This window comes from Colletes latitarsis, chromosome 2 (genome assembly GCF_051014445.1).
Source record: "Colletes latitarsis isolate SP2378_abdomen chromosome 2, iyColLati1, whole genome shotgun sequence".
Lineage (NCBI taxonomy): Eukaryota > Metazoa > Arthropoda > Insecta > Hymenoptera > Colletidae > Colletes > Colletes latitarsis.
The window spans coordinates 12,615,145-12,642,363 of NC_135135.1; the positions used below are offsets into that span (position 1 = coordinate 12,615,145).

At 37.7% G+C, this 27,219-nt stretch overlaps 1 protein-coding gene across 8 annotated transcripts in view; it reads left to right on the top strand.

The window, feature by feature from the left end:
* Positions 1-26,532, top strand: part of Pmca (plasma membrane calcium-transporting ATPase 3) — a 146,784-nt gene extending 120,252 nt beyond the window's left edge. For 2 of the 8 annotated variants that reach the window (XR_013081734.1, XM_076782865.1), the window contains one exon: positions 16,906-17,046. Coding sequence is in view for 6 of the 8 variants with exons in the window: in XM_076782865.1 (XP_076638980.1) it covers positions 16,906-16,915 (10 nt within the window). In the remaining 2 variants the exon portion in view is untranslated. Of the gene's footprint in view, positions 1-784; positions 854-15,060; positions 15,908-16,905 lie in introns of those variants that run through there. The other 6 variants (XM_076782859.1, XM_076782860.1, XM_076782858.1 and 3 more) reach the window with 5 other exon arrangements.
* Positions 26,533-27,219: the final 687 nt, after the last annotated feature.

Here is a 27,219-nt window from a genome sequence, read left to right on the forward strand (position 1 = left end):
TGCGCATAGTTTTCGCTTTTTAATTCACCTCGATCGCCGCGATTACATCTGACTTTACGAGCATCGGTGATTGGCGGTAAACAGCGAACGATCGATGGATCTATCCATCGAAGGAATACAGAAATCCATCGATATAGATGGAAGAACAAACGTCGAACCAGTGGTTCCCGCTTTATCGAACGCAGTGACGGTCGTTTCGAAACGAGTGTCTCACATGGCTGGAAATTAATAGCACAATCCACGCGAGATGTGGAATCCCGACGATTGTTATATTACCTTGCGTTGCATGTTACGAGCTGTCCTCGGTTTCCGCTTATTTCCGATCTCTGTTTACCTTTTTTCATTTCGTTTTATCCATATTTTCACTTCATGCGACCGAATTACGCAGGCGTACGCATTCAGATCACGATAAATAACACTGAATACATGTCAGCAGGGTACTGTCTTCGTAGTACAGTTACGTCTGTCGGTGGTTACCGATGTTCAGGCACCCTTTACCTCGACCACGATGAAAAGATTCTTGTTTCAATACAATACGCGTCAAACTTTTCACTTCAAAATGGTCTTTTGTAATTGCAACGTGAAACTGTGTAGAAAATGGCGAGTTAAAAGGTGCCTAAGGCGGAGCGGTGTCGTTCGAGCCGGGCCGAACGTATACGGAACATTAAAGAAAATCTTTGAAAAAAAAAAAAAGAGAAGTGATTTTCGAGAAGCGGTGTACTGCTAAGTGCGTATTACTCGTTGCATCCTGTTATAACCATGATATTATCCTTTGCTCTTGAAGGTAATAGGTGGCGAGTTGCAGGAACGTTTGATACCAGTACCCTACAGCAAGAGTTCGACAGACCAAGCTGTAAGCGCTCCTCTCTGCTCTATCTTTCTCACTTTCGCTAACTCTTATCTTTTATTCTGTACTGTCTGTCTGTCTTTTATTCTATGTACACCAAATACACGTACACGTACACGTGCACAACATACACACATACACTCACACGTACAAAGTTTCTGTCTGCTGCCTCTATCTCTCTCTCTTTATTCTACCTGTTTCTATTACGTTTCACTGTTAAGACCCACTTATTTACTACTCGCTCTCTGTGTGATACCGTCTGTTCGCCGCTGTTATCTGCCCTCTATTATGCTTCGATACGCTTCCTTCTTCTCTGAAAATTTTCTCTCCGCCTTTCTACGTAGGCCTACTGTATTCTGCTCGACTCTAGCCTTTTCATTCTCCCTCGCCTCGGCCTTTCTTCTTCGTATTCTGCATTACTGTTCCGCACGTTACGGTTCATCTTCAGATTTATTTTCTAATTTAACCCTTTATGCCCGGAGCTCATCTGGGTTTTGTAGGAAGACTATTAAATTATCCTACCTATTTGACTAAACACCAATTCTGAATTTCATCGACAACAATTTCAGCCTGCGATATTCGGTTTCGGCGATTTCTCCATTTCATTTTGAATCGTATAATAACAATAGATGCATAAGTATTATCTCTAACGTGATCCACGATTTTTCAACCCTTCACAGCCATCTGACACGAGAAGTTCACGAAAAGAATTGCATGATGGGAAAGAGATTTCGAAAACAGTTTATTTTTATAAATAGGAACATATTTTTTATACCATATTTTAACACTTTATTTGATTTACAGTACTGGAAATGAGGAACATTTAGCTGACATCTATTTAGAGATTTATTATACACCCCATACAGTTTTATTTTTGTTGCAAACTTTAAATGGGTCACTCTGTAATATACAGGGCGTTCGACCATACCTGGGAAAAATTTTAATGGGAGATTCTAGAGGCCAAAATAAGACGAAAATCAAGAATATCAATTTCTTGACTGAGACTTCGTTAAACAGTTATTAAAAAATTTCAAATCATTCTGAAAAAATTATTTTTGGTTGCGGGGATCGATTACAATCATTTTTGGTAAATACACATACCCCCGAAATCCTACCCACTTTCGAGAAAAAAATTCAGTAAGTACTTAAATTTTTCGACGAAAAAAAAAATTTCAAATCGTTCTGGAAAAATTATTTTTAGTTGCGGGGGTCAATTACAACTATTTTTTGTGAATAGACATACCCCGAAATCCTAGGCAGTTTTGAGAAAAAAATTCTTTACCGAAAATGTGCTGTCTGACCATACCGTTGATATGTTTCACTGAAATTCATGCATATCTTTAAAACTTCATAACTGCTGAATGGATTGGACGATTTTAATGTTTAAAAAAGCAAACGACGCGTATTTTAGTGTAGAATATATAGAAATTATAAAAATATTCGAAAAGTTGGTCCTTGACCCCGCAAAATGAGAAAAACCCCATAAAAATGGTCCAATTTTCAAACAACCATAACTCTTTTAATAGTAAATATATTTCAATGAAACTTTTTTGTGAAGTAGGGCTCATGGACACTTACAAAAAAGTATTAGACAATTTTTCTATAGGGCGCCAAACAAAATTATTAAAAATTGAAAATGAATTTTTATGAAAAATCGACGGGGGGTAGGTGCCTAAATTTTTCGACGAAATTGAAAAGTTTGAAATCATTCTGAAAAAATTATTTGCTGTTGCAGGGGTCAATTACAATCATTTTTGGTCTTTAGACATACCCTCGAAATCCTGCCCACTTTCGAGAAAAAAATTCGAGAAGGTGTGAAATTTTTCGACAAAATTAAAAAATTACAAATCGTTCTGGAAAAATTATTTTTGGTTGCGGGGGTCAATTACAATAATTTTTGGTGATTAGACCTATCCCCGAAATCCTACCCATTTTCTAGAAAAAAATTCAGTACAGGCGGAACTTTAAACGTTAATAACTTTTTAACGAAGCCTCTATCAACAAATTAGTATTCTTGATTTTTGTCTTATTTTTACCTCTAGAATCTCCTATTAAAATTTTTCTCAGGGGTGGCCGAACACTCTGTATATTTAATTCTCAATTTTCTTTAATTACACGTTTCAATCTACTACATCAAGAGAAAATAGAAAAATAAATGAATAACAAATAGAAATATTCAACAAAGTTCTAATTATGTTTGTAGCATTCTTATGTCAATGAAATTATTTAAAAATACATTGTACCAAAATTGTTGCGGATGAAAGTAATTTGGCCAAACTTGGTGTCGATGAAATTTCGGTGGAAATGTTTCGTGGCATGTAGGAAACCCTTCGAAAAATTCTCCCCGCGCCTCTTCTTCGTCTCTCCCCACGAAAATATTCAGTACACAATTTTTTAAATATTTTTGTATGAAACGTAATCGTTTTCATCTTCATAGCCCTCTACGAACGGCCATTTTGGAGAACGAATATTAAGGAAACACAGAAAATTAACGTGTGTTTATAAATCACATTATCCAATGCATAAACTTTGTTTTAATGCAATCGTTACACCTTTACCAACGAAATTAATATTTCTTCTTTTACGAAAAGATTCTTTCTTTTACTTATTAATAAAAGTACCACAAAAGGTTAATAGTATCAACGCATAGTCTTCAGTGATATCCAGGCTTCGACACATTTTAAATAAAATATCAAACAACGTGAAACAATCAATTATTTCAAATACTTTATATTTTAGAAACAACTTAAAAAAAGCAGCTTCCATTTCGTCTTTATTTTAGTTAATCCACGTATGTACACTTGCCACGATGTAATTACACGGTAATTCCCATCCAATTGCGGTGTAATTATAATTGTAAATATTCACAGCGTGTAAAAACTATTTAATTATCGTGGCAAGTGTTATCAGGTTACGTTTCGATTCAAAGTGATCCCATCGCAAATACGTAACGTATACCTAACATTTATTTTACGAAGCAGAGTGTTAAAGGCAGTGGTCTATTAATCCAGAGTGCAAAGTAGACAATGAAAAGGCTAGAAAGAATTTGTTCTTTTTTTTACTTGCTCAATTGCAGTTATAATTATACGACCTTCCTACTCCTTTTCTCGCTGGTTCGCCTAATTAACGTGCACCGCGTTCTCCGTGTCCTCTGTGTCTCTATGTGAACTCGAGATTATCTCTCCTCGTACGTACACCCCACCATACACACAACAAAACTCACACGACACAGACACACGGAGACACTTGTACACACGCGCGCTCGCTGGCTTTTGTTTATCCGCTTCTCTGTTCGGTTGTTTATTGTTCTCCGTTTCTCTTCGTGGACGCGAGACGCAGTCCCGGACGACCCGTTGACCGTTCGATGCGAGTCGATCTTTTTTGCTCCATTAAAAATAATTCGAAGATGATCTACGAATCAAAATTCAAAAACCGTGTCGAAATTACCCTCGTAGAGTGGAAATTCGATATGTTCGACGTTCCAATCGATAAGCACAGTGTCAGGCGCCGAAATTAGTTAATATTAAATAACAATTGACTTGTTTCCGGTGCTGATCCCTTAAGTGAATTTACAGAATGGTATTTAGGAACAGATTTCCTAAAAAGAGAATTTCATTGTAAATTAGTGGAGTATTCTTTGATAAGGGTTGTTCAGTGATTCTTGTCTTAAAAGCAGTTCCTATATTCCATTAAATAAGATTTTTAAATCTTTTTAACAGATTACGTACCATGTCTGAATAAGTCGATAATTGCACGTAATAATTATTATTACTCCGTTATACTTGAGGCAGAAAATAGTGATTGCTTGATATCACTAAGCTCTGAAAGCTATTCGAAGTAAACGCTGTAAGGGAGCATCGAGTTTGAGACTGAGAATGTTTATACACGAGTTTGCACACAATATTTTATGTTACCCTAGCCCAACAGCTTTCAATATTTTGGGGACAATTGGAAAATTATATTGCATTCATTTGAAGTATCTGTTTCTATTAAACCTTTCTTAGAACTTCGTTGACTGTTACGCTAGAGGGGAGACATCAAAATAACTTTGGATGAAGTACCAAGTTCGAGTAATTACAGAGTCAGTAGGTAAATTTATATACTGCTGACGTTTGATGTTACCTTGTAAAATATATTTATTACTAAATTATAAAGTATACAAAATGCCATTAGTTAATAAATTAACTTAGAAACTCCACGGTTTAGATCGCGTGTCAAGTTTGCGTAACCAAAGAGTCAATAGACAAATTTATATATTAATGGCATTTAAAGTGGCATTAAAATACATTTATTATTGAATTGTATAATACCTAGAATACCACTACAAAATTACTAGCAAACTCTACAGTCTGGATCATGTAAGAAATTTAAGTGACTGCAGAGTCTGCAAGTAAATAGTAATGATATTCTATGTATTTTATAACTTAATAATAAATAAAATGTTTTTAGTATACAGGTTCTTTTACAGGCCCTATAATTAGAGGCAGACTACAAGAAACAAAGTAGTACTGTACAAATCTGAATAACTATAGAGTCTGTAAATAAAGTATTGCAATGGCATTCTATACAGGGTGTTCGGCCAACCCTGGGAAAAATTTTAATAGAGGATTCTAGAGGCCAAAATAAGACGAAAATCAAGAATACCAATTTGTTGATGGAGGCTTCGTTAAAAAGTTATTAACAATTAAATTCAAAAATTTCAAATCGTTCTGGAAAAATTATTTTTAGTTGCGGGGGTCAATTGCAAGCATTTTTGGTGAATACACATACTTCCGAAATCCTACCCATTTTCGAGAAAAAAATTCGAGTAAGTGCTGAAAGTTTTGGGTGAAAAAAAAGACTTTCGAATCGTATTGGAAAAATTATTTTTAGTTGCAGGGGTCAATTACAAGCATTTTTGGTCAACAGACACACCCCCGAAATCCTACTCAGTTTCGAGAAAAAAATTCTTTACCGAAAATGTGATGTCTGACTATCCGTTGATATGTTTCACTGAAATTTCATGCATATCTTTAAAACTTCATAACTGCTGAATGGATTGGACGATTTTAATGTTTAAAAAAGCAAACGACGCGTATTTTAGTGTAGAATATATAGAAATTATAAAAATATTCGAAAAGTTGGTCCTTGACCCCGCAAAATGAGAAAAACCCCATAAAAATGGTCCAATTTTCAAACAGCCATAACTCCTGCAATTGTGAATATATTTCAATGAAACTTTTTTCTGAAGTAGAGCTCATGGGTACCTACAAAAAAGTATTAGACAACTTTTCTGTACAGCGTCAAACAAATTTTTTAAAAATGAAAAACGAATTTTTAAGAAAAATCGATAGGGGGTAGGTGCCTAAATTTCTTGGCGAAAAAAAAAAATTTCGAATCGTTCTAAAAAAATTATTTCTAGATTCTAGGGTCAAATACAACCAATTTTGGTGAACACACATACCCCCTAAATCCTACCCACTTTCTAGAAAAAAATTCGAGAAGGTGTGAAATTTTTCGGTGGAAAAAAAAAATTTCAAATCGTTTTGGAAAAATTATTTTCAGTTGCGGGAGTCAATTACAATCATTTTTGGTCAATAGACATACCCCTGAAATCTTGCGCATTTTCGAGAAAAAAATTCAGTACGGTCGGAACTTTAAACGTTAATAACTGTTTAACGAAGCCATCGTCAACAAATTAGTATTCTTGATCTTCGTCTTATTTTGGCCTCTAGAATCCTCCATTAAAATTTTTCCCAGGGGTGGCCGAACACCCTGTATATTTCATAACTTATTGATAGATAAAATGTTGGTATAGAAATTCTTTTATTGAAAATTAGTACGTAACACTACTATATTAAAATACTCACAAGAGAAGAACCCCAAATATACCCTTTCGTTTTTAACGATTTTTTTCTAGGATGATAGAATTCATATCTCTAATGATAAACGTGGAATACTTGGTGTATGTACTCGATAGTTTTCAAAATTTAATTAAAACAAAATACGTTACACACCTAATGGTTTATTATCAATAAATCAGAATTCGATGCATGACATCTATAATTAATTATATCTTTAAAATTGTTGAGTATCTACGACTGATATTTCAAACATATTATTAGAAATATGTATTTTAGCATTCTGTAATATAAAAGATCGTTGGAATCGAAGTGGTACAGTTGGGGTTTGCTTCTTGTCAGTGATTTTCTGTTTGCAAAAGAATTGATTTTACTTCGAAACTAGTCGAGTATAGAACATGGAGGGTTAGATAGAGAATAGAAAGGCTTCTGATGCGTTAAAGAACGACTCGCTCGAAGATCACCGGCATCGAAAATGCACCAATTGCTTAATCGATAGTTAAAACGAGGATCTCCTCGCGACTCTTTCAGCAGCACGTTGCACTTGCGCTCTGTTACTTCGTACTCACAGTTTACCCTATCTCTCTCGCTGTCTCTTTGGTAACGACGATATAAGCAGTGCTGAATGATAGTCGGTGATAGAATTAACCGATACGCCTCGTTTCGATGGCAAACGAAGCTATAAAAATATTCATAAACAACATAAACATTTGTAATTTCGAATTGAACGTTCGTCGTCAACCGTTTTCCATCGAAACGAGGTACATACCAGTAGTTCCCGCTTTCGAGTGACGTTTCTTATTACTCCTTCATGATAATCGAATTTCAGTCATTAATGAAAATTAAAATTACTATATTTCTCAGTCATTTTAAAGTGTATGCTTCGTTTTTATTTTGGGTAATGAAAGCATCAATGGAAACAAAAATACGTTTTCTAGTATATTTACCCTTTTCTAGTTTGTACAAAAGAAGTTCTCCAGTGAGTAACAGTACGCAGGAAAAAAGGGTATAATTTACTAACTTAAATCGATAAATAGATCAATTGGTGATATTCTTAAAGATCATTGCTAGAAAGATAACTTGTTCAAATTGAACCATAGAGTAAAAACTTGAGTTTCGTTCTTTCATAATTGAACTACTATTTGTGGCAGATAATTTGAGGAACTCGTTTCTATATAATATTGTCATGACGAATAATTATTATTACTACTATTCAAATGAACAAAATGCATATCTTTAAATAACAGAACAACAAAAAACAAATTATAGTATTTATAGAAAATATAAGTACTTTCGATGAATTCGTGAGGTTCCCCCGATGAAAATGAGTCCAAACTCGGCCATATTCCAATTACTTTTGATTTTTTATAGTTGGCAGTTTTTAAAAAACGACTCGACCAATGTATAATTCAAAGTAGTCCGAATGTCATCGTGTTTGGACACGTTTTCATCGAGAAAACCTCGCCAGGTTATTAATAATACTCTCGTGAACGTGTAGTACAAAATGTCTGGAAAAAAAATTAATTTTGCGTCGCGTTGTCTCGATTTCGGTCACTCGAAAGCGGGAATTAGTGTGCCTAGTCGCTAGAGTCGTTGGGAAAGGGCAGAGGCGTAGTTGAAACGAAACTTTTTCTTTATTTTTCGCTCGGAAGGATCACTTCCTCTTTCACGAGGCGTTTCCGCCAAAAAGTCTGCTGTATCAGTAGCGTTTGGGTCGTTGTTCGATTAAAGGGCAACCATTTTTTACTGAACGGAGTTGCTGGTCCTTCGGCTGATTATGCTTACATGCAAGCAAGTAGCGACGATACCTTTGATTGCATTCACGATACGACGTGGTTCGCGTACATTTCTCGTCGCTTCCACTTTTATTCGAACACTATAGCCCGGGATCGAACAGACGTAAACAATGATTTCATAAAAAAACTGTCTCGAACGTATACTCCACGACAGGATCGATTACGCCAATGGACATTTTAACTTATTGTCGCTGAAATTCGTGCCAAGTTTGGGGAATATAAAAATAATGCAGACAACTGTAATTTATTTGCATAAACTTTCTCGACTTCTCGAAGTAGAAAATTATTGTCCCGGACGGCACACTGATCTAGCGTTATATTATAAATAACGAGAATGTTATTTATAAGCCAATGTGGGAGCTACAATTACATAAAAAATTATTGTAGTAATAAATATATCTCGTTAACTATTCGTTTCTCGATAATGTTACCTAAACATTTTTTTACGTATGTAAATAAATGTAGATATTTATATTTATATTTACGCTATCTTGTACAATCCTCTTAATATTTTTTTCTGATTCTTGTTGACACGAATTTCTGTGATCGTGTGTTGGACGATTTTCGAATTTAATTTACGTTTTCGTTTCTCCTGGTCGTATACACACACACGAATACGCACACACACACACAAACGATCCACGTCGTGTCCACGGGCACGTTACTATTGTTTCATGCATCACGATTTTGCCACATCTAGTACTTGTCACGTACTTTTTTTAATAAGTCGTGTTAACGGACTCACGAACACCTACTTATGCGTAAAAATCATTTAATTGCAGTTTCGAACGATGCTAGTCGTATTTCTAGAAAACCCTCACGATAAATCGGGTGTTCGAGCAGATTTCTTAACTCATTTGCATCGCACGATAAAACGAAAGACGTGTCCTTATCAATAATTTTTCTATTTATTAAATTTTAGATTACAAAGTTAATATTTCGGTAATTCGTTGCAAGGAGGAGATTGTTTTTCGATGTAAAAGATTTTTTTATTGGCGGAACAGTGGAGGATATTTCGAAGTACTGTAAATGAAAATGTGTATTCGTGACTTTGAAGTATCCCTGGCTACTCTACCAGCAAAATAAAAAAATCATTTAGACCAAATAATATCACCCTCCATACCAACTGTTATGCATAATTTTACGACATTTTCAGTTGAACGAAACACACTGTATATACACCAATAATGCAAATGGGTTAACGCTAGATTTACGGACATTGTTTTTATACTTATTTCTATTGAAATCTGTCGTATTAACAAGCACGTTAAAATGATTTCTTTTCAGTTATAATGTGTATTCGTATCGTTACATTAATCAAATTCAACATGAATTGTTAAAAAGTAATATTTACAATTTCTGTAATTTTAATTGTGGGTTGACAGGCTCCGAAAATCTAGTGTTAAAGGGTGACGGGCTAAAAGATAAGGAAATTTTATAAAATATTCCATTCGTTACCCAACAGTTGACGACTTCGAATTATTAGAAATCTACTTACCACATAAAATAATATTTAAAGGCAATAATTAAAGGCAATATAAAAGATTCTTTCTTTTTAATAGAATTATCAGTGTTTTATGGTAGAATGAATCCTGAAAGTAATAGGATTTATTTATCCGAAAATTACTATTTTCAGAAATGTTTATGTGTTCTATTTGGAACGACCAAATCTTCTGAAACCGGAAAATAAAGAAATTTTGCAATCGACAAAACTTCTAATATTTTCTCTTTTTTCTATTGAAAATAATAATCAACAAAAATCTGTACCCCTGACGATAGCTATACTAATCTGGATTGTTGTATAACCTTTTGGCCTCAGATAACTCGGCTATTAGACCATAACTTTTACAGAAATCAACATTTTTTAATAAAATTCTTTTCACTTTGACATACATCCTTTAATGGGTAAATATTTGATAAAATAATGTACTTATTTCGAGGGAAAAATGTTCAAGCTTATCATTTAGCCCGTCACGAGTTTCGTAACCCCATAAACAGTATTTTTGATCGAATTAACGTTTCCAAGGAAGATGCTTCGCAGTTTTTATCGACGCAGGGCGATAGACTCATAAACTCTTCGAAGAAGTCAGGCATTTTACTTATTTGAAATAGACAAGAAATTCAAAACGGTCAACTCGAGATAGTTTTCTATTAACTTCGAAATCGTTAACGTTCTTTTAATGAAAAATAGAAAGCTTTTACCAGTCCTCGTGACAACTATATACAAAGTCATTGGTTAATTGGTTTTCCAACGAAAATCGGGTTCAAATTTCACGCGGGATTCTAATAGAACATTATAATAATGATCCTCAACAGTGCACGAATTCATGCTCGAACAGGGCTGCAATCGTGACGGATTATTACGCGCTACAAACCGACCCTTCTTTTCTCTACTTCGCCACTATTCGCCTTTTTCTTTCTCTCTCTCTTTCTCTCTTTGTTCTCTTAACGTCTATTATGGCTGATTTTTGTCGGACGATCGATACGACTTCCTTCCAAAACAATTTAAAATGAACAAATAGAAATGATAACGATTAAAACAAACTTATAGCAATCTATTCGTGCCTTTTACGAACGAGTTCAATTTTTATTTGCTCATCTTGAAATGTTCCATTATGTAAATCAAACTTTAATTTTTTGTTCAACGAGTAGAGAATGAAAACAGTCTATTTTGATAAGAATTTTGGCTATCTCAAGTTCATCGACAAATATAATTCGAATAGATAAAAAATAAAACCAACTCGTGGCATTTGTAGAACAGTTTAATTTTCATTTACTCGTTGTAAAATATTCCATTATAATTCTTGTTTAACGCGTAGAGAACCAATTCTTTGCTCGAAATTTCCATCTGGATAAAAATTTTAGCTATCTCTGGGTTCTCGACAAATATAATTCAATTAGATAACGAATAAAATACACTCAAGTCTTATTGACATTGATCATTATACGATTTATAAAATTAAACCACACGAAATAATATAAAACGCCTAACGGATAAAGCTACGTCTTCTAATAGTTAATCTAGGTATAAATTCATTAAAAAAGTGTACAAAGTGTCCCAGTAATCGTAGTACCGAGAAATGAGTAATTCTTCATGCAAAAATAAGTCGAAAATGTAGAATAAAATTTGTTTGTAAGACTCTTCGTTACCGAGAGAAACGACTTTGAAAATCAGCAGACTGTGGCGCACGGGAGTAACTGTTGTTTCCAGTCAGAAGTCCGTATATTGTAACGTGACAATATTTTAGACAATCGCTTTAATTAAATTATCCTTAGAAACCATTTCGATAAATCATAGTCCAAAGTTCGTTATTAGTAAAAGAAATTGACAAAAATGGCGTAACGTTGCAATCGGTCGCCTTGCGCCGCATCCCACCGATTTTCAATGTTATTTTTCTCGACAAAGGAAGGTCTTACGAAAAAACTTTGTTACACATTTTCTACTCGTTTTTGCACGAACATTGCCGTGAAAAAAAGTAGAAACCGAAACATCCAGTTTCCCGGGACTGATCGCGATCGGAAGCGTATCGTTCGTCGTGTCAGAAATCGGCGGACGCGCGTCGAACTTGTGAGCTGCTCGAAAGAGAAAAGAACGAACGAAAAAAAAAAAAAAGAAAAAAATACGAGCCCCGAGCGAAGGGACGACACGTTTTGTCCCGTTACGGGAGTGTTTGATTGATCAGCAGAGCGCATTGCGCGACGTAGGCGTGCATGTTTTAAGTACCAGAGTGACGCCAATTTAGCGAAAACGCTAAATCGGATATTCGGCCAGGTTAAAGAGTCTGACTGTCAGCCTGGTTAGGGGACCTCTCCACCGACGCATCGTGTAAGTATTCCCTCTATGTTTTCTGTCAAAACCAATCGAAATCGAAAAAAAAAAAAGATTATAAAAAAAAAGAAAAAAAACCTGAATCGACGCGACACATTTTCCTGCCACCTCCATGAAAATGCAAGAAAGGAAGGAAGCAAAAAGAGAGACATATATATATATATGTGTATATATATGTACGTATATATATGTATATGTATATATGTATATATGTAACTGTAAATGTGAAAAATACGCATACGTGGCGAGAAACGAAAAAGCGTACTCTCTCGCAGGTGTTTTTTGGATTTAGGAGTCCTTTTTCCGTCGGGGTTAAATCTTGGCTGATTGATAGCAATGTTCGTCGAGTACGCGATTCGCCATTTGCATGCCAGTTCGCAGTCTCTGCAATCTGTCACGCTGTATTACAACTACGCCGTCCGATGCAAGTGTATATGCGCGGGGTTTTTCTTCATCCTGTTTTTACGTGGACGATACCCGTCGCCAGGATAAAATTAAAATGGCCGTTCGAGGTCACAGAGATCAGCCCCTGCTTACACGGGACATCTCGCTATTGATTCTCGCCGATTTTAATTATAGAATATTTTTTCAGATTAAAAACACATATATACGAATCCACCATTATTTATTACAAGAATGGATGGGAAAATTATTTAATGGGAAAGTGTATAGAACAAGAAACTGAAGATTGTTTACTTTAGATGTTTCTAACTTTAAATTAAATATTTGAAATGTCAAAATTGAACAATACTTTATCGATGAAAGTTGATTGCAGATGAAAAATAAACTGGTAGATATGTTAGTTGATATTTGTGGAAAGAGAATTAGACAAATTTAATAATGATTAAATAAATGGCAGATATTGGAATCTACTTGACTGATCATTTGCAACTATTGTATAATTCTGATTACAATTGTTAAACGTGTGGACCTACGTGTAAGCTGCTAAATTTCATTAAAATTGGCGAGTATCAATACTGACATTCCCTTTGTTGGAGATTTATATATTTATTTATTTAAGGACGTGTTCTTTAATAGATATACAGGGCTTATTATATACATTAGATATTCTAATCTAATATAATATACATACAAAAAAGTATGAGAATTCTTTGGTTCTACATTCGTATCTCAAGTATGGCCATTTAAATCTGAAGCATTGTTTATTTTCTATAACTGTTATGAAGAATCTGAATTCATAAAAATATCGGTTTCCATATTGGTTTTATTAGTAGTCACAAAGGAGAGTAAAAGTAGTTTTCATACTATATTCAAACATAATTATGAATTTCATGTACAGTGTTAATTGCAATTAAATAAGTAATTCGTGTACATCTTACATACAGTTAAATTTGAAACATTATACACAGTAAATTTACAGAAGCTTAAAAAAATAATTTTTTTAGAAAGACTAGATTCGCAAAAAGTTGAATTTGGCAAAAGAAATTTTAATCCCTATATCTAAGGGCCACTCTAATGTATACCTAATGCATTCTCAATGAAATTAGTATACATATTGTTGCTGTGGAAGCCTAAAAATTGTAAATCCTAGATTTTACTAAATGAATGTTTTATCGAAACAGAACTCTTTAGTGGATTAGAAGTGATATATTCAGTTTTAGAAATGCTACAGAATTATAATGAAATTAAAATAAAACTTATATGGAATCACTACAAAACCGATATAATAAGAGGCTAGAACAATGTTTCTTGGGCAATTTTTATTATTTGTGGGGCATTTAAAAAATTCTATTTAATCAAGAAACACTTATTTATATTATATTTCTTCGGAACTTGGATACCACAAGGGGGCATCCAAGATCAGAAAAATTTTGTGAGATACTGAACAAGAGTCATTTTCGCTCATAACAGTTCCTGTTTCGAGAACTAAAACCTCTATCGTAACAGTTTAGATAGATTTATTTTCAAAACCGTTTCTCTACGTTGGTCAAAAAATGAGAGTCGCCGTGATTGGCTGATGCGCGACGTGGCCTCGAACGACCAAATAATTTTGTTCCCAATGTAGCTATCGCCTATACCTTTAACAACAGCGGCGACGAACTCATTGCAAAAGGTATTTACTTGCTGGCTTGTTTGATCGTGTAAGTGGCTCAGAGTATTTACTTATTTGTTTTTTCTTTTCTTCTTTTTTTTTTTTTCTTTTTGTTCGATGAAGAACCAATAGAGATTCCATTGGGGTATCCAGCGTGGACAGATTTGAAACTGCGCTTGAAGCAATCTCGAGGAATGTGAGAAGCTTCTCGGCAAAGCCTCGCATATCCGCTTGCTGCATCGAGTTCGATGATCGCGTTTCGCGACAGTTGACGATTTCGCTCCGTGTGGACGGGTTTCCGTGTCGCCGCGGAAACCGGATACGGGGATGAAATCGCGCGTGAAGTTTCCGGCGATCAACGGGTGCATGTGGTGTTGCGTGACATTGCAAGCATTATTTGAGGCGGTGACGTCGATGGACCGTGAAATTGGCTGCCCTGTCGAGGCACGAGCGTCCGGAAAGTAATGTTGAATGTTCCAGAAACGCTGGAAAAATCGAACCGTTCGGCCGCGGGCATCAATTTCGATCGCCATCGACGTCGTTTCTTTAAATTCTGTGTTTAACTATTGCCTTGCTGTGCAGGGCAACGAAGCCCCGCTAGTTTTTCTAGTAATTTCGTGTGGCCGCTGCTTTCTGTCTCTTTATGCATACACATAATTATATATCTACATGATTGTTCCTTAATCTGTTTGCAGAGGTTGATCGTCGTATCCCCTTCAGAATATACAAGAAGAAACGGAATTCTGTTCGTCGATGTTCTGTTCATTCACAAATGGCGGCGAATATTGGCGCGCAGGAGAAGATTCGAACTTCCGTTTAGATATTAACACGTTCGCTACTCGCCGATTTTTCTGTTTATTTATTTATGGGAGAATCCTTTAGTACATATAAATGTAACGATAGTGATAATGTATGTTTTAGTAACTCTGTTTATTTGGAAAATAAGTAAATTCTGTTGCAGAATAGAGTTGCTGTGTTACACTTGCAATTTGTATAATTAAAATTGCAAAAGTTCGGCGAAATGTAATCTGATTACATTTGTGGCGATAGAATTGTATGGAATCCCACAGTAATTGCATTGTTATTACGTGGTAATTGCCTGATAATTAGAAGCGTTTTTAGAGCGATTTTTGGTATAAAATATTTATTATAATTATAGATGAATAATCTTGAAACGGTGCATGCATGTTTGGTTTGGGTTAAAGATAACACGGATAAATTTTCATACTATTATTCTTATTATTATTTGAATAAATGCATGTTTCCTGCAGTATGGTATTTTAAATTGCTGACAAAATGGCGGCTGTATAAAGTAAAAAATTATAAAACTTCCTCGGGTGATAAATAAAGAAAACTATTATTAATATTAACATCATTTTGGCTCACACGTTAAAGGAACATTTACTTAGTAATAAATATCTGACAAATTTGAAGAAGACTCTTCGCGTCATTTTTTAGATACCATAGCAGCCATTCAAAACAATACACTGTAGGAAACATGCAATAACTTGAGTAATAATAAAGATTATTGCATGAAAATTGTACTGTATTACTTTGAAAAATGACTAAACACGTGAGAAAGATTTTAAAATCTTTGCTCTATAATTATACAATAATTCTTTATTTTAAAAATCGCCAGAAATAGATACCCCTAAATGGGAATACTTCCTTAAATATTTACGGTTACGGTTACATCGCAGTTAGATGGTAATACCTGCGTGATGATTGTAAACATTAGTGGAGAAAATTTAAAATGCTTCGAATCTATAAAATGGCGGAAAAATCGAATTACTTCGAATTCGAATCGAAGCCTAGAGGTCTTGAAAGTCTTACAATTCTTAATAATTTCTTAATAATTATAATGGTCGCTAAATTTATTTAATTAACACGTTCCGTGCCAAGTTGTTTTTGCCCGACTTGTCGGTCAAACCATGATGTTTCAGGCGCCATTAATGGTACACGTGGCACGGAACGTGTTCAACAAAAATAAGAATAATAGAAATCCTACGTCAATGTAATCGCTTATACAAAAATAATACAAACGCTTGTGTTCCCTAAGCTTTCGAAACTTATCGAAACCTGGAATATTCAGGATTAGATTCGAGGTGTTTCAAACACCATCGCTGGTGGTAGCGAACGTGTTAAGGCCAATCGATTCGAATAATTAACAACGATATTCGCGAAAAATTATTATTAATTTTTAAAAAATCACAACTCTCTCGCGAAGGAGTTGATCTAAGGCTCACAGAGATATTGCACCAAAGTCAAACACGTAGCTTTGCCCCTGTGAAGGCCAAGTTAGGCTTATCCTAGCTTGGTACCGTTTGGTATCCTAATTGGTACCGCATGTAAGAGCTGTCTCAAAGTTTTATCCCGTGAAAATCAATTTCGAAATGGGGACGGTTTGTACAGGGGATGGAAGATCAACCTCGCGTCTCCCTAAATGGATCTTTGACGGTGTAATTTTCCCACCGTGTGTTGGAACGAGACAAAACGCCCAAGGTTTGCCACGCCACTGACAGAAATGTTTCCGTTTGCAGATCCGCGTAGTGAACGCATTTCGGCAGGGCCTAGACGCGCGCTACACGAGCGAGCACAGCAGCACTACCTTGGCGGAGGTACTGAGAAAGCAGTCGTCCTTAAACAAGCGGCTCTCGCAGACGAGCAGCATCGAATACGCCGACAACAACCCAGACGAGCTGACCATACCCGAGATAGACGTCGAGAGGCTCTCGAGTCACAGTCACACCGAGACCGCCGTTTAGAATGGGGACAGAAAACCGCTAAAACGAGAGTCGTCCAGCAGCCACGACGGTCATCGCTGTGTGTTACTTTCGATCCACCTATGACGATGCAATTAATAATCTCCTCGTCCTTGTTCTCTCGTGGCCAGCGCGTTCGAAAACCGCGTTGACCGTTTCGAGGAGCCGTGCTTTCGATCCTCCGGAACGAGATGGAAGGGGATCCATTCCTGACCTAGTCAAGCGAACGATCGGTGACGCGAGTTTTAGGTCCTCGTCATTCGAGCACGACGATCGATTTATTCGGGCGGCGACGACGATGACGATTTAACCGGGTCGTCGTGCGACGTGTTTACTCGATGAGGGACGACGTGACCCGCAGAAAAAGAACGAATAGAGAACAGCATAAAAGAAAATACAAAAAAACAAAAAAAACACCCGGGAATTAAAATATATATAAGAGAAAAAAAACCCAAAAAAAAAAATACCATAAAAAAAAAATAATGACGATGACCTTCTGCCCACGAGACATCGTCGCGGACCTCAGTCGATCCGTGCGAAACACCAATTATAAGATACCAAAGTAACGCACCACTGCCTTCCCTCTATTTAGTTGTTACTTAAGTTTCTTCTTGTCTCGCCTTGTTTCCCTTTCTCACTCTCTTCTCTCTCTCTCTGTGGTCTGTCTCTCCCTTTCTTTTCCATCCCATCGACTATCGTCCATCATTCTTTGGCGTCGTTCGATACTTTTCCCGCCATCCTTCGACCCCTCCCCCCACCATCTCCCATCCCCCGTGTGTGATACCTTTCGTTTCAAAGTTGCACCGCCATAGAAACGTTTTTAGCCGAGGAGGAGAAAGCAAGAGTATAGAGGGAAATCGGACGGAAGCCCCTGCCCCTCACCCTTACCCCCACACCCCCACCCACCACCCAGCCGGAAGAACTAAATCGGCGCGACGCGGGACGCGCGTTCGAGTCGCGTTCATTCTCCCTGGGATTCGGATTTTTCGTCCATTCTCCCCCTTGATGCTGTTCGTTTCTCGCTTCTTCTCCTTGTTTTTTTGTCACACTGACCCCCCTACCCTCCCCTCCCTCTCCCTCCCTCACCACTCGCCGTCGATCAGTTTCATCCGCTCATCGTACGATTCACGGGAGCCACCGATTCGCGCCTAATTTCTAATTTCACCGTCGTTCATCCGCTTTCTTCGTCATCCCGTCTGTAATATCGTCCTCCCCCTCCCTTTCGCTTGTTGAAAAAAAAAAGAAAAACCATCCTGAATCTTCTGTCTTTCTCGTTACCTCGCACAATACTCGCGACACTCTTTTTTCCTTCTCTCGCTTCCCCTATTTTCGCTCCCCCTTTCCGTCTTTCTCGCGTGACTTAAGGATGATCTAGTCACTAGTATGTATCGCTAAATACTTCCGTGAATATACTCAGCCCTGGGGGTGCCTTACCGAAAACAAAGTTTAACAAAAAAACGATAAAAAAAAATACGAATGCGCATTGTTTTTTAGCCTTACTTCGCGTGTAAAGGAAAAGGGTTCGATGGGAAAGGGAATACGGAACGGGCGTCGAGAATACTAAGCGCCGAGTAATATAATCTTCTTGCCGCCACGTCGCGTGATTCGAGGGGATCGTGAACCGGAGATGATTACGTTTTAACGAGTCGGGAACACGAGGAAAGTGGCACGACGAGAAAGCGAAACGAAGGGAAAAATAACGTGACGCCCACGACATTGCCATTAATTACGCTTAAATCGATACAAAGATCCTGATAGTAAAGACATAATTCACGCCACGGTACGAAAACTCGCATGTACTTTTAGTAATAAATATATAGCTACGACCTATCCAAAACGAGAAGACGAAGTTCTTTCGACGAGATACCTTTTTCGAATATCTTTGTTTTTTCTCTCTCTCTCTCTCTTCTTTTTCTCTCGATACATCCAAACCGGGAAGAAAGAATAAAGGATCACGTTTTCGTTTCATTTTGTCGCGTGGCTATACTGTAATTATTCTCAGGACCTGTCGATTTCAAACGGGAACGAAGCACACGTGTTTTAAAACCGTCGGTCGGTCAGTCGAGTCTATGAATCGAAACATCTCCGCTGTCCAATGCTGTTCGATCGCGTGATGCGTTAGAGATTTACACACACACAAACACACACATGGATCCAAATCGTGTACGACGTGCGTCGCTAGAGAAACAGAAGGGAACGTCTCGATAAGTTGTTGCCCTTCGAACAAAGTTACCTTAAGTTGTACATGTTTTTTCTTTTTTTTTTTAAGTATAAGAATATTCCTTCCGATTAACAGCCGGAGAGACAACGCGATAGAGGTGTTCAAGTAGCTTGAAAATATAGTCAAACCAAATCGAGCAAAGTTAATTGTCCAAGCAAACTTGATTATGCATTCTTACTTAATTATAATATTACACTTTAATAATAAAGTTTGCTTGGACGGAGTTAAAACTAATCGTTACTCTAGAAGTTTAAAAAGGAACTTCTTAAAGACACTCTTAAAATGATATATCAATATAATGTTTGGACAGTTTGCTCGCTTGTTAAGTATTTTAAGTTTCTTTGAGTTTAGAATAAGAGGATTTTCATACATAAGTATAACTCTTATAATTAATGTATAAATTTTTCACTTATTATACATAGTCGTTCTACCATTCTGTACAAACTTATATCGTACAAAAAGATGTTCGTCGGACAAATATAGTAAATTTATATATTCGTATTTGTGGTAACGCGAATATTCGTGTAACTTGAATGCAATAAAGCTGTTCAAACGTTCGACCAGATTGAATTTTTTTCAAGCTATTTGGATGATCGAGCGCTTATCTTTGGTTTGAGTTTCGAAGTACTTGGACAGCGCTAAAAACGCGACGCGTGTTTAACCAAGTCTCCATGAAGTCAGTAGCCGAGTTGATCGAGACGCGTGGCTTTCAATAATTCGTTCGTGTCTCGCGACGTATTGGAATAGCGAGAAAAAGAAAAGAAAAAAAAAGACAGCATATAAACGAAAGCGAAAAAGAGAAATGATAATAAAAAAAAAAAAAAATCGGTCATCCACAGGGGAGAGCGACGAAAGATCTCTTTCGCGCGCGCTCGAGTCACGGGAGCTCGTAAATAATTCGTCGTTGCGTTACGCGGACACATTTTTTCGTAGGTCCGTTAACATATATAGGACTTAGTTTGAAAGGCTTTAAGAGGCCTATTTACTGCACTATATTCTAGTCTTAAGCACTCTATATGCCTTACACTGCCAGTTATAAAAACGCGCTGTTCTTACGGATACCTCCGCGGTACACACAAACACACACACACACACATACACGCATATATGTATGTGCAACGATGTAGACGTCGTAACGTCGCCTCATGGTCGTTTTTTCACCATCCACATCGTCGGCCATTGCTTCCCGCTATGTCTGCGCACTCTTTCAAAACTTCCACTGTCTTTCCCTTTACTTTAACACGTTCTCTCGTTTCTCCTACTCTTACAAATTTATTTTTTTATTCTATTTGCACAGTTACTTACAAATAATTGGGCCGTGTAATAAGTCCGTTCGCGTTTCTAACAATATTAAATACTGCCAACTTTGTACAAGACTTAATTAATCAGTGACATACGCGCCATTTTGTTCTACGACCTTCTACCTCCTTTTGAGTAAACTTAAATACTTTCAATGTACAAAATAAGTAAAAGATGAGACAAGGTGTGGTGAATACAATGGTTGAATTAAAACATTCCCACCGAGCCGCAATAATTGTTGTCCCAGTTTCTTCTCTAAATATGAACGACGGCCATTTCTTTTGTATGGCTACCTTTGGTTCATCCAATTATAAATGATATCTTTCGCTATTAATTGCTCTCGTTACGCGGTAAAAGTTTATGATAAAGTAATCATGAACGGACTAATTGCGCAACCTAATATGTTTGAGGCAGAAAATATTGCCTTATAACCTTATCCTTATAAATATTCTCCTCTTATACTTGTATCCTCCTGTCTTTTTCTACTTTTATTTCGTTCGTATTGTCTGTCTCTGTCGTCTTCGTTTACGTTTTGTACTTCAATGAGACTTTCTCTCTTACACTCTCTGACCTATCACGTCCATCTTGTTTTTTCTAACGGTTTACTCATACATGCACACGTACACCCTCTTTCTCTTTCTCTCTCTGTCGCTCAATTTCGTTATATTTGTACTCTAAACGATGATCTCTGTTTGTCCTTTTAGTCAGGGCTTAGAAATGCACAAAAAAAAAGAAAAAAGAAAACGAAACGACACGTCTCGCGAAAAGTCTAACCGAACGACCGCTACTAATTTCACGTAGGCTTCGATAGACACGGTTGCGTCCCACGAACGGTGCAATACATCGAACCGGAGAAACCTGGAAAAAGAGCATATGTTAGAAACGTTCGAATTATTGTTTACATCTTAAAATAAAAAAAAAAGAACGTACGTTGCACTAACCCCACTCCTTCGTCCGCTGCAGTGGAGCAGTTCTTCCGCCATCTTTAAACTGAAATAGGTCATAAATGAAATACAATTAATAGATAATAAATTATAAAACGTACGCCCTTTTCCAGGGAACTATTCGATGACGTTGAACGGTGAAAAAAGAAAATGAATAAAAAATACACGAAATTATAGCGTCGATTGCGACTAAATAAAAAAAAATCGAAGAGTAACGAGAGACAAGAAATTAAAAAGAAAACATTACACACACACATACAGGAACACACGTTAATGATATCTTGCTGTTATCGAAGTCTTTTGCATGCTCGGCACCACCGTTATCGTTATTGCCGTTAATCTCACCCCATCGTCATCCTCGTTGTACCTTTTTTTTTTACGTTCTCGTTTTTGCCCGCCGTCGAGATCGCGCCGATCATCCGAGTGAACTCTAAATCGACTCGTCTCACACGTCCCGTCCCTAACTTTGCATTAAGCATCTTTTTATGCTCCGGTTGTTCTTACTCTGTACTCTATATTTAACGCGTGTCTCGCGACTATTTAAGATTGTGTAGATTAATCTGTGCGCAAGAAGAGGAAGAACAAAAGAAAAAAAATAATAATAATAATAATAATTAAAAGAAAATACAGAAAATAGTTTCGATAGTCGACACGGACGGAAAACAAACGGGATAAAAGGGAAAAGACGAGAACCGGCGCTTTCCCCCGTCTCCCCTTCGACGATGGATCGATGTTATGTCGGGTGATTCGCGTGTTCGCGCGAACGATCGATGTGGGGGAAAGAGGGGGACGAACGATTCCACGGGGTGAAACTTCGAGGCACGGGAAGCCCCTAAAATGCTTAAAAACGTCTCCCGCGGTGACTTGATTCCACCGAAACACCGATGGTCGTTCGTATCGGGTTGCGGCTGTTCAGAGAAGAAAAAAAAAGAAAAATGATAACCAAACTGTCCTTGTATATACCTCGCGACTAATTGTCACCGGTGCGAATCCTGTAAATCGGCTGCTCTAACGGGGGACACGTACATCACGTACCCAGACCCTTTACTTCGTTTACTTACGATGTTTGCCGCGAGCAAGAACGAAGCCGACGAAAAACGAAGAACGAAGATGGAACGAGACGAACGACACACACACACACACGAACGAGGGGGAGAAGAAGGACGAACGAACAAACTGATTATACGGCGTGAAAAAAAAAAAGTGAAAGAACCGTTCGCGCTGCGGTACAATATTGCACCGATCCGTAACGTCGTTCAACGTCTCGTGCTTCGAACTAATTTATTGATCCCGAAACGAGATCGAACCGTCTTCATCTAAAAAATGTACATATACTATATATATATATATATTATATGTATATATATATATATACATATAAGCCTGAAGCCTTTAATCGATTAGCAATCGTCAGGCCCTTTTCGTGCTCGTGTTTTGTTCGACGGTGTTAAAGAAACGTGTGTTGTACTTTTTCTCTTTACTTTCCTCAATTTTTCCAAGCACCGTGGCGAGCGTGAAAAGGACCACGGCGATCGACCAAACGTTCGGACGTTTTCTTTCCTTTAACGCGCTGATTGCCGCGCGCCAAAATTTGAAAATCGCATAATCTAAAATCTGTCGTGACAATTATTTTTGTAACCCCATCGAGAATCCGTGAACAATATCAGGATTTCTTTTCGTTGATCGCTCGCTTTAAGAACGAATCGTTTTTTAAACACTTAACGGGAAAGTACGCGCGACGTGGCAGCCAGTGCGTTAAAGGAGCTCGATGGAGGCGATTAGCCGCAACAACACATTGTATATCCTTGTAAAGTAAACCTCATCGCTGTACCAGAAATTTAAGAGAAACGGCCAGGCGGGCGCTATCTTAGGGCACGCGATGCGAACTTCCTCAAACACAAAACCGAAGATCGCGCCCCCCTGTGTCGAACAAAGTGTTCGTCGGTATTCCCAGATTGTGAGATTAATTCTTTCGCGTGGGTGTTCGTCGACTTGCGAATCCGTTGGTGCTTAGATATATCGCGACTCTGTATGTTTCATTATAGAAAAATATTTATTTGCGAAACGCCGGTACCGTATCTGTTTTCGATCATCGATATCGCTTATCCGATAAAGACGCTATCGGTTCGGTCGACGTGAAAGAATTAATCTTGCGAGGGTGAACTGTGGCGCATGCGCGGACAGAAATTTCAAGCCAGAAGTTTCGTGTAATATTTTCCTCGGGTGTGATTAATATTTGACGCGTTCCGACGATCGCGACGAATCGGCCATCGATCGAACGAAAGAAAAGAAATGTAAATTTCTGTCGGCCGCGCGAGCACGTCCACAATGATCCTGCAACTTCAATCTGGCATTCCCGATCTATCGTAGAACCGAAACGTGCCACTGCCTGCGGAACCGAGACGCCGGATATTGACACTTTCGTACTGGCATTTAACGTACGCTGCAATTTCTCTTGGTTTTACGCTCCGCCGTTGTTCGATAATCGCGTTTGCGCGTCTCAAACTCCGTGCGTCGATGAACCTCTTCTCCATTATCGATTTCTTCTTCCAGCTGTACGCCGAGCGTTCCAAACATAAATCGTCGAAATTCGTTATAAAACGCGGTTAGGGGAGGATCGACGCACGCCGTCGGGGAGGATCGACGCCCGCGTCTGACGACGAAAAGTTGAATGGCGTTAATCGCGTCCTTGTACCATAAGCAATAAAAAAAAAGTAAAAAAGATGAGAACGATATGCGAGACGATTCGAGGATCGAATACCGTCGATCGATAACGCTGCAATATCTTACTGCTAGATCGATTTTTGTCACTCGTGGCAGCGACGGAATGGTTCTGAAGCGGTGGGCGGGGAGGTTAGAGGGAGGGGGGTGGGATCTCGCAGAGCCGTGACGAATTTTCTTAGACAAAAAGCTATACCTTTAGACGCGTCGATTAACTTGTATTTAAACTATACGCGGATCTATCGAATAATTATATTTTACACACCTAGCGACGTTCATTCGCCCCGTTGTTAGAATCTTGTCGTTTATTTTAGTAAATTAAAGTACAAGATTAAGTACGACGAGATGTTGTAAGAGACAACTTCTGTAAAACGTTCAATCTCTCGCCGACACTGTCGCGTCTTCGTCATTATCCTTGCGGCCATTAGGCGAATCACCGTTCTGTGCATCCTTTCCCGCCGTTTTTCGCGACCACCGACCGTCCAACGTCGATACATTTATCGATCGTCGGTCGGTTGTATATTCTACGGCTGTACTCTTTTGGAACTTCGATCGCGACGATCGATTATCGTTAATCGATCGTCATGTTGCACGCGAAGGGCGTAAAAAGAGACGGGGAGAAAAGGAGACACCGATTTTCTTCGGTCACGTTCAGTTACGAGTTCGGTAATTGAAGTTTTGAAAGAATACAGCTGTCTCTTTTCTCGCTCGAGACGTTCATTCTTTATTCTCGGGGCGAAGTAGATAGCGAAAACGTTTAATTAGAATTTTGATAGAGAAAAAAAACGTTATTGCCGTGTTACGTGAGAACGTTGTAAAACTGATGAATCTTTTGATATTCGAACGTTGATTCTCGAGCGAGGAAGAGGTGAAAGATCAAATCGAACAAAAGTTTTAAGTTTCAATAAAAAGAAAAGGAAAGTTCTGTGAAGCTTTGCGATAACGTGTACATACATAATCGCTCTCCGTCTCTCTCTACCTGTGTTCTTTTCGCATCGATAAATTTAAAATTTGGAACCGGATAACGTTATCTCGCGGGGGGGGAATCCTAGAATTAGTGAACAGCCATTTTATGGAAAAATTGAACGATGACATTCTAATGTTAGAATTGCATAAAGTTTACCAACGACAATGAATTTAAACCAAATGTTATAGAAAATTTACTCTAAAAATGATCAGACAACAAAATTCCCACTAGTGGTGTAATATTGTTTATAAGAAATGTTCCATAGAATATCATCGTTCTATGCTACGTATCATTCTTCCACGAGAAGGCACAGCGTGTTTACACCCCCACTTCTGTTGCAGTCCGCAGACTCACAGGTATTAGTCGAAAACGATGACGAAGATCGGTGACAGCAAATCAGCGGATAGCAGCTAGAGTGGGGATGTAAACACTCTATGCCTTCTTCTCGCGGAAGAACGATACATCGCTCCAAATTTCGTTAAAATTTCTAAATCGCTAATTATATGGATTCTCCATTTTTTAATCGAGTTAATATAACAAGGTGATTCAAAAGTGGCGTCATAAAAGAACAGTCCCAATAACACGAATCCGTGAAACCTTTGTTACAATTTGTGTAGATCGTCTACTAAATTATTACAAATGACATCACGTAAAAAAAACCATAATATACAGAAGTGGAAAATTTATAAAAACTCTGTCAGAAGTGCCGAAGATACGCGTCCACGAGTCTTGTGATAATTTTTTTAAATGCTTTTTCTCGTTCCGTTGCTTTCTTTTCTTATTTGTCTAAATTGCAAAAGAATGCAGCCGTTGTTGATCGTGGGTGTCGACAAACGACCGGGATTTCGAATCGATGATCGATCGTTATTAGTGGATCCAGAACGACACGAGAAAACTCATCATTTGCGGTTGGGACCAAGTCTCGACGATCGTCAAGAGTATGTAATTAGAATTCCTTTTCGGCTGCTTAGTCGTGTCTCGTCGTTTCTAAATAAAATACGTAAATCCTATAGATACCGAATATCGTGCACGCGCTCAGAGCCGAGATACGAAAAAAATAATAACTTAATTATATATTTCCGTCGTTTTCTCCGACTGGATTTCCGGGCCATCGATCGACGCTTTTCGCCAATCACACGGAAGCAGATAATGAGAGCTGATAGCGTCAGCAATGCGCATTGTTCAACTTGCGTGTAAGTCCTTGACGCGTACAGGGAAGCAAGTTGAAGGGTGTCGTTTAGTCAAAGGGGGGAGGGGAGGGGGAAAAAAAAAGTGGAAAGAAACGGTAGGAAAGGTGATGACGAAACCACCATTTCGTGTATAAATACTATCCATCTGTCGTGCGGGAAAGAAGAAAAGAGCAAAGCAGCGAAGGAAATTGAAGAACTGAATCTATGTCTTAAGCCTTCGTTTCCAAATAAATGAAAACTAGAGTTACGCAGATTGTTTTTTTGCAAACATAATGAGCGCAACACTTGGCAAACACTAAATATATTAAGCTAGTTATTTATAGAGAGTTTGACCCGAACGTTTTGGGGGGTATTCGAGTTTAATTCCATTGTCGATGGGCTATGCCAGTACTGATGCTGAGAGGAAGTGAGAGCGTGCGTTTTAATTCTTACAGTTTGCATTAAAAATATACACAAGCAAGTGCAAAAGGTACAACACGTATAAATATATATATATATATATTTATGATGAAGAAATATATATATATCTATACACATGAATACACACATCCGCACATACACGTACACACGCGCACGCACACGGATATATATATATACAGATACACACACAAACACACACAAATACACTGGAGAGTTGTACTGTGCCAGAATATGTAATATCCTGTGTTACGATTGGAAACTGTTGTAATTCAGAAGTATTTTGAGAGAATATCCTTTCTAGCGACGAGTCGGAACTTAACTGGTTACAAT